This window comes from Myzus persicae, unplaced genomic scaffold (genome assembly GCF_001856785.1).
Source record: "Myzus persicae strain clone G006 unplaced genomic scaffold, MPER_G0061.0, whole genome shotgun sequence".
In the NCBI taxonomy this organism is placed as follows: Eukaryota; Metazoa; Arthropoda; class Insecta; order Hemiptera; family Aphididae; genus Myzus; species Myzus persicae.
Genome location: NW_019104344.1, coordinates 387,037 through 395,556, shown reverse-complemented (window position 1 = coordinate 395,556; position 8,520 = coordinate 387,037). Strand labels below are relative to the sequence as shown.

The 8,520-nt window shown below is 32.9% G+C and overlaps 2 protein-coding genes across 4 annotated transcripts; both read right to left on the bottom strand.

Moving 5' to 3' along the window:
• Positions 1 to 1,242: 1,242 nt before the first annotated feature.
• LOC111041362 lies at positions 1,243 to 3,542 on the bottom strand. 3 transcript variants are annotated; one of them, XM_022325611.1, is made up of 3 exons: positions 3,437 to 3,542; positions 3,198 to 3,354; positions 1,243 to 1,929 (listed from the first exon to the last, which is right to left on the bottom strand). In XM_022325611.1, the coding sequence occupies exons 2-3, from the start codon at positions 3,264 to 3,266 to the stop codon at positions 1,453 to 1,455; spliced, it is 546 nt and encodes a 181-aa protein (XP_022181303.1). In that variant the 5' UTR covers positions 3,267 to 3,354; positions 3,437 to 3,542; the 3' UTR covers positions 1,243 to 1,452. The 3 variants fall into 3 exon arrangements, with proteins under 3 accessions (XP_022181303.1, XP_022181304.1, XP_022181302.1); XM_022325612.1 differs by lacking the exon at positions 3,437 to 3,542 and adding an exon at positions 2,823 to 2,894 and having other exon boundaries at positions 3,198 to 3,423; XM_022325610.1 differs by lacking the exon at positions 3,437 to 3,542 and having other exon boundaries at positions 3,198 to 3,421.
• Positions 3,543 to 5,850: 2,308 nt separating this feature from the next.
• Positions 5,851 to 7,765, bottom strand: LOC111041357 (leucine-rich repeat extensin-like protein 5). The gene is made up of 2 exons (XM_022325605.1): positions 7,621 to 7,765; positions 5,851 to 7,453 (listed from the first exon to the last, which is right to left on the bottom strand). Exons 1-2 carry the CDS (start codon positions 7,672 to 7,674, stop codon positions 5,915 to 5,917), a joined length of 1,593 nt encoding a protein of 530 aa, XP_022181297.1. The 5' UTR covers positions 7,675 to 7,765; the 3' UTR covers positions 5,851 to 5,914.
• Positions 7,766 to 8,520: the final 755 nt, after the last annotated feature.

Below are 8,520 nucleotides of genomic sequence, written 5' to 3'. Positions count from 1 at the left end.
TGTGCCAGCTCAAAGTGTAGAGAAACATTTCACATATTTTAACAGAACAAATGATGAATGTATTAAAAAGCAATATATACACAGGTGTATTTAAGTATTTAATGCATAAATGTCTAACTAAATATGTATTTTGTACAGTACATATTAGTATATTTGTCTCCCGATAAATAACGTTTTTGTGTTACTACCGTGGGTGGATAGGCTCATTAAGAAATCGGGATTTTCCCGGTAGGCCCCCATAAATGTTATACTCAGAGGCCGAAATCCCAAAAAATTTTTTAAAAAAAATAATAATATAAAAGTAAATTTTTATAGTACTGGAGGCTCTACAGTGTTAATACGTATTTGTTTTGTAATATTTGTATACTTCATTAAGGCCTATGGGCCTCTGTATACACTCGTCGATACCCGTATAAATACATATCTATTTTGTTGTATGTACTATAATTGTGCTAAAATTAAATTATGTATAAAATGTAAATATAAATAAATATAATTGATGTTCGAATATCAAAAATAAACAACCCTAATAATAATTAATTTTTCAATTAGTGATACCTAAGTATGACATATCTACTATCTGCGTTTATATACAAACCTTGGTACCAAAATAAATTCGCTTTGTTCTATTTTTAAACAATGTGTATTAATGTGAATATCTAAAATATCATTTTCTCTTACATCAACATTAATAAACAGTATAAACTATAAAGTAAGTAAGTACAATAGTCAATAATATAATTTACCTATTCTTACTCTATGCATTATCATGATAAAATATAAGACATGCATTTTTATATTATTTACAATTGTATACCTAATTTACTTATTACTGGAACTTCTATTAAATTAAAATAAACATCAATATTTTTTTATTAACATTTTGATATGGATTTTTCGATTTAATCGGGACGCAATTAGGCATAAAAGAAGGTATACAGAGACGCAAATCGGCCATGACCTTTTTTGAATATTTTTTTGCGGGACACAACTCACCTACTGATAAAAATTTGGGATGCAAGTAGTATGCTCGCATCCACCCATGGTTCTTACAAAAGATCTATAAAATTACATTATACCTGAACATGTTAATAAATAACCATAAAATATATGATAGTAAAACAACAAATTAATTAAATTGAATAAGCTCAAATAAGTCCATTTGATCAATTTAAATACGGACAAAACACATATTTTAGTATAAGTTGGTGCCTAATACTAAGGTACACTATTATAATATTATTGAACTAAATACTTCATGTGTGTATTTATCTTAATAACCTACAAGTTTGTAAAACATTGTGGTGGGTGTTGGAATAAAACAATAAAATAAAAACAGACAATAAAAATAAAAATAAAATAAAATTTTTTGAAAGTAAAACCTTACATGACAATAATTATGCAAATAGGTAGACTATTCGCGGTTTTTAAAGTTTTTGTTATTTATCCGCACTACGAATCTGCCTTTCGGAACAGTTTTGGTAACGTGCCAGTCAACGGTCGCAATGTGGTCGTCGACGGAACGGCATACACCGGGACGAATAAGGACATCAGTTTCTTGGACGATACTTGGACAGCTGGTGAACAGGTAATTATCGGAGAGGACGGGGTCGTTGACGTTGTCGTCGTGGTAGTGGTTTCGTCTTCGATTTTGATCGATGGTGGTGGCGGAGGTGGCCGTGAAATGACTCCGACGGCCCGGATGAGAGGGCGTAAAACAGCCAATAACTGATGCAGCGCATTCGAACCTTCCCGAAATTCGTTGGATGACATGATAGTTCTCAACAGATCAGCAGTGGCGTACGCTTTTGTCTGTAGTGTCGAGAATCTAATCGACAGCGGATGGGTCGGGTGGCCGGTCTGCCTGGTTGAGCTGGACTCCGAGTTCCGCGGCGTCACTATTGGTGGTGCCCGGCTGTCGTGGCAGTGCTATAATAACGAACGAATTATTAGTCATCAGTCTTTACCCATTATTTATATTCACTATTTACAGCACTAAATCTGAAATAAGGACTATAATATAAATTATTTAGAAAATATCAATAACAAAAAAATTAATATAGGTATATATTTTGTATTATTAATTATTATTTATTGATTATCAAGTATAATATACCCAGGTACATTTTAGGTTTAATTTTTAATAAAATAAATTGATTTCCTAATTTATGACCTTGAATTGTGTCTTTAAAGCAATACCATACAAATTATCTGAGCAACAAATACTGATTAATTTGATATTTGTTTACTCTTTTTCTACGTAAATTCCTTTAGAAGTTTCATAACTAGTATTTACAGTTCATAAAAATAAAATACTATACAATTTCAATTTTAAACGCTAATTATCACAAATAGGCCATAGTGCCAAGACTTGGAATATATTTGAAATAGAATAGTTCTTAAAATATGCAACTTAAAATTTTTATTTTGAGTCATTGACGTATAAAATAGATAACACGATTTCATTGCTTATTTGAATTATTTTGTTATTTTCATTTGTATTCTAAATAATTAAAAAATGTTTTAGAAACCTAATCTTGCTTAAAATATAAATTTACATCATATTATTTTATTGTATTTTCAGAAAACTCAAGCACAGTATGGAAAAAAAATTTCTGAGGATTATGCATTTGATAATTGTTTAATTATTCAATGACATTTTTTGAAAAACCTTGCGTACGATCAATATTTAAAAATTCTGACAACTGAACTACGTGTGGGAGTGTGGGACTGTGTATCTCACACTATTCTAAAGATAAATAAATTGTTTTCTCAAGATAAAATATATAAATTACTAATATTGATAAAATTTCTTCACTTACGTGCGCCACGACATCCATTTAACATGCATACCAATTTTGTTGATTTAAAATATTTTTTGTACATTTAATTACCTATATTGTAAATATCAAACATAAAATAAAGTAAAATTTCAAAAAAACAACTCTTATCAGTATTCTGAATAGTTTAACCGACAGATGTCTGATAATGAAATATCATGTCAGCTGCAAGAATATCAATTTTTAAAAAAACCAGATTTCTGAAAAAAAAATTCTCAAACGTATTGGTATGTGTGTAGTGTGTACCACGTATATATCTTCTCGCTGCAACTAAAATTCTAATTTCTAACCCTTGGAACAATGAATTACGCGTATACTTGCTGTTCGGAAAATAAATTATGATAATATTGTACATACCGTAAAGTGCAATTGAGTCACGAGTACCAGTGTCCAAGCTACAGTCGAGATGACTTTGAAGTCCTTCATGTTATGATTAGTATTTGATATTGTATAATGGTATACACTTTTATTATTACTTAATATGTTAGCACCGCGTTTAGACTACGTCTGCAACCTATGCAGATAATAATAATAATAATATATTAATATAGTCTCTTGGTTTCTATAAATTATTATATCATATAAAGTGTAGGTACCTCCCGAGCGGTCAGGTTATGCCGGACTCAATATCAGCTAGAGATAAGTCAATCTGAACGCGCGCAGGTAGTCGTTGTAATGCACGCACGTGTCTATGTAACCATAAATGTCTGTATATTATATATATTATGCTATATGAAAATGGTATTTTATCCGGTCAAAATATTGCATAGATAACAATAATTTAACCGTCTGCAGCCGTCATCGCTGCCAATTTTCGGAGAGTTTTTCCACAACGTGTATGCTACCTACAACTATATATTATTGTAGTGCTGTAACTGCAAGAAAAGTAAATCATAAAATTAATAGTTTTATTGAGTAAATGAATGCAAGCTTAGTGTTTGCTCTAGGTAGGTAGCGATTTTTAAATTAATTATTCGAACTATTATATTATTCATCCAAAATATTGTACAGTTTAGTTTCACAATTATTATTGTATCCCAATACACATGTCTATACAAATTTTGCAATTGAACACGAACAATTTTTTTTTGTTTTCTGTAAACAATTTTTTATGACACCAGAAGTGCTCGAAATATGTTTCACGTCACATTTATTGACATCGGAGATCGTGTCTGCAATGTAGAATTGAACGTGCCTCGTGCGTGATGGCTGATGAGAAATGTTTACCCTAATATAATTAAGAAGAATAAACACATTTAAATTATATTGTATTATTGTCAGCGTGATTTAAATCGAAGATTGAGATGAGGGTGCAAAGAGGCTTGATGCAGATTCAATAGCATTCGTTTGAACATTAAATTTATTCTTCAACAGGTACGTTGGGAAGCTCAAATCTGCAGAATTGAAATAGTTCATCTTTATTAAAAAAGTGTATTTATTTTCTATGGTGTATCTACTGGTTTACCAATAAGTATATCAAGATAAATATATTATATATTATAGATATATTCTACCAAAAGTATTTGGTTTGATTCAGAACATTATACTTGTGAGCTGTGATAAGGACAATGGTACTTTAGTTTCTTTTATTACCTAAGCTGCTGGTTAAGGATGTGTAGAGGGACTGTGCTTAAAAACCAATAAGTAATAATTATTGATTTAAATTGTGTCTAGTTTATGACTCAAATCTTCATGAAATATAATTTTCCAAAAGTGCCTTATTTTTATTTATTTACTTTTTATAATTTGTAGGAACATAAAACGGTTAATATTGTACAAATATCACAATCCCACTTGGTCATTTTTCACCACTTTGAGCTCATTTTATTAGGGACTAAATTTAAAGTAAATGTGACAAATTAATCGGTTTAAGTGATAAATTAAAACAAAATAATAATAATAATAAAATGATAATTATTAAATATTATCTATTTAAAATATAGGTTATAAATGTTAAGTACCTACAACCTACATCCTACACATTCTTGTATCACAATTATTTTGTGAAACAGGATTTGATTTTTGAAAATATTCAAATAGAATTTTTTGCTTGTCTATTTTTTTCAAATGACTGAAACAGGTGGTTGTTGATAGCTTAACCCTATGACTAATTTCATTGAAATATTACCACAGACCTGCAGAAGGCTATACTCAATATTAAGTTAACTTTATTTAGAAATGCTTTTTTTTTTTTGATCGGAGGTTTCCATTCTATAAAATATGCTGTAAATATTAGGAGAAAACATTACCCTACACCTGCAGTAAGTAGTCAAAGGGTTAAGATAAGACATTTTTTTAGCAACCGTCTTGAAGAAAAAAATACTTCTGCCAAATTCCTATCTTTACTATAACTATTAATCGTTTTTATCTAAAATTTCAAATATTATCATTATCGATACAAACCTAACAACGAATACTATGGTATAAAATGTCATTAGTCGATTATTTATAGTGTTTTACCCATTTCCCGTGCATACTGCACTTTACTTAAATACTTGCGTAGGTATTTATCCTCTGAGATCCATCGACGTAATTGACCATAAATATTACGAGTTCACATTTAGTGACGTTGTCTCGTGTAAGATGTGTCATTTGCTTTCCCCAGTTCCGTAATTGTTTCAAATAGCATATTTTACATACGAACGATAGTATGCGTTAGCGCGTGACAATCAAATAGTTCAACAGATATTCCAAGAATAGGATAGATAAAACAGCAAATACCTTAACGCAACGTTTAATGAAATAATTCAACATAGGAAGTTTTTTTTTTTATTGTAACAAAACCGCTGAATAATATAAACACATTATTAAATGGTATTTTTTCGTTTTATAATGCATTTTATCTACTTCAATATATATAGTTACGTATATATAATTATTATCACAACGGTCTAAATTATAATTACATAATATTTTTTACGGTGCAAAATAAATAAATAGAAATAATAATTAATTTGTAAATAAATCACAATTTTACAATAATTATACAGTACAAAAAAAATAATAAATACATTAAAAATGGAGATGTGTGTTTTTTGAAAAATAAACTGGGCTGTTTTATATCGTACAGTGTATTAACAAGGAACTTTGGAGAATATGGGTGGGCATTTAATTGGGTTTGCCTGCACCGACACGGCCGGATAACTCGGAGTTAGTTTTGGCAAGTTATGTTTTGGCAAGCTAAGTTTTGGCAAGTTAAGTTTTGGTAAGGTAAGTTTTTGAGGTGGAGCGAATAGACGTTGGTGAACAAAATCGAGGATCCGGTTAAATGAATCTGGTTTATAATAAAGTTTGGTTGCCTGTGCGGATGGTATTTCCGGCTTTCCTAGCACCGGAGCGGGTAAAAGGATAAACACCTTTGATGGTTCGGGATTGACATGTATTATCGGTTTTTTTGACACAGTATTACCTACTTCGGGTATATGAAGTGGTAATTGGGGCAACGGTGGCAATTGTGGTAACTGCGGTAATTTTAAGTGGCCACTTGCAAACAGTTTAATAATGGCCTCGATTTTTGATTCTATTAGGCTCCCCGCAGTTCCCTTATTGAACAACGACGACAGGAGGCCCAGCGATGGCAGTGTCGGCGATGGTAATGGCAGTGCCGGTAATGTGGGTGATCCGCCGGTGGGCACATCTATACACGGCACTGATGTTCCGACCGCAGGCACAGCTGGGACCGCTGGTGCTGAAGGTGCGGCTGGTGGATAAGCATGCGGTATACCATCGGACGTGGGTAAATCGGCTGGAGGGAGTGGATTTATCGACGCAGTTACGTCTTTGGTTATCGAAACACCAGGCAAGCTAGATGCTGGTCCCGATGACGGAGCGACCGGCGTTATCGATGCTGCAACGTCTTGGGTTATTGAAACGCCCGGCAAGCTAGATGCTGGTCCCGGTGACGGAGCGGCCGGGATAATCGACGCGGAAACGTCTTTGGTTATTGAAACGCCCGGCAAGCTAGACGCTGGTCCCGGTGACGGAGCGGAAGGGGTTATCGATGCTGTAACGTCTTTGGTTATTGAGACGCCCGGCAAACCGGGAGCGGGTCCCGATGATGGAGCGACCGGCGATATAGACGCGGTAACGTCTTTTGTGACCGAAATACCGGGCAAACTGGACGCGGGTCCCGATGACGGAGCGGCCGGCGTTATCACGGCTGCAACTTCTGCACTTACAGATGTGATCGGCTGTGGTGTAGGGAGGAGTTCGGGTCCTGACGATCCGGCGGGTCCCGTGGAGTCAGGCGATCCAATCGACAGCGAGTTGCTGATCGACACGAACAATGTCGGTGGTATGGCATTTGCAAGCGTCGGAACGGCCGTTACCGAGGTCATGAAACCCGATAACAGGTGGTGTGGTATGGCGTTGAGGATCGCCGGGTTGCACGACAACTGCGTGAGGAAGTCGATGACCAAGAACGGCGGGACGATGCACAGCAATTTCGGGTTTGACGTTAAAATGGTCAAAAAAGTTATGGTTTTGTGAATTGCTAGTTTAGTCTTCAAGTCGGAAGATTGGCCGAATGTAGATAGTGCGGAAGTTTGTTCAAATCCCAGAGGCGACGACAACGGTGATTCCAAGTGCATAGGTTTGAAATGTGCTTCTGTGCTCTGTGAAAAAAATTAACAAAAACAAAAAATGAGCGAGTGTCAAACAAACCGATTAAACAAATTAGTTATACGATGTATGTATAATGTATATAGACGATTTAATAAAATATAACAAAAATATTGTCCGATTTTTAAATATGTTATACATAAACAAATAAGTAACGCACCTGTATTTTCAGAAGTGTTGCTACCAAAATGACAAGTAACGCCGATTGTTTCATTTTTATTGTCGAATATTAATTTAATTTTTTAATTTTTTTTTTTTTTTGATATAATTATTAACATAATAGACCATGTCAGAATGAGTCGATTTTTTGATTTCTCTCCCTTTTATAGTATTTGCCACGTACTTCCGAACATACCTGGGTTTGACGTAAGATAGTCTATAATCGGTCAAAATTATTATCTCAATTATGCAATTAATTTTTTTTTCTGTAGACAGACCCGACATTAAGAACTAGGAACAAAATATTTTATCACATTATATATGGCTTATAATAATTTAACGTGCATTTAAGAGTAATTTCTAAATACTAACATTTTTTTGTTAGTTTTATTTCGGTTTTATTGAGTGAATAGTTTTGAATAGCAAACGTGAATGCGAATGACCGTTATTGTATTCGTCAGATTTTTTTAGGTAAGCATAAACTGTATCTTAACGTTATTTGTAACTCACAAACACCATAATAAACCTACTGAAAGATGCGTTTTATAATAGTTAATATTGATTTACGGATACAGAAAAATCTAAGTTTGTTTTTTGTCCGTCAAATATTAAAAACCATTGTAAGCAGGGTAGTATATTTCAAAACTGTCATCACAGCATTCAATTTAAGATTGGTGGATTGATTGGAACTACCTACATACCATATGTATTAAAAATAATTTGTTTTGGAATTTATCTTTTTTTTAATTAAGGTGAATCAAAAAATATTTTACATTAAAAAAATATGGGTACTATTATAATATGAGATAATATTTTTTCATAATTTGCATCTTAAAAATATTAGTATTAAAAATAGTTGTTGACTAGGAGGAATAAAGTATACAAGATTTCTGTGTACAAA

Bases quoted from the DNA above. Each gene is read 5' to 3' on its own strand.
- LOC111041362 (XM_022325611.1), bottom strand. From the start codon at position 3,266: ATGAAGGACTTCAAAGTCATCTCGACTGTAGCTTGGACACTGGTACTC. The intron at 1,930-3,197 runs GTATGTACAATA...TCGTTATTATAG, and splicing joins TGACTCAATTGCACTTTACG to CACTGCCACGACAGCCGGGC.
- LOC111041357 (XM_022325605.1), bottom strand. From the start codon at position 7,674: ATGAAACAATCGGCGTTACTTGTCATTTTGGTAGCAACACTTCTGAAA. The intron at 7,454-7,620 runs GTGCGTTACTTA...TTTTTTTCACAG, and splicing joins CAACACTTCTGAAAATACAG to AGCACAGAAGCACATTTCAA.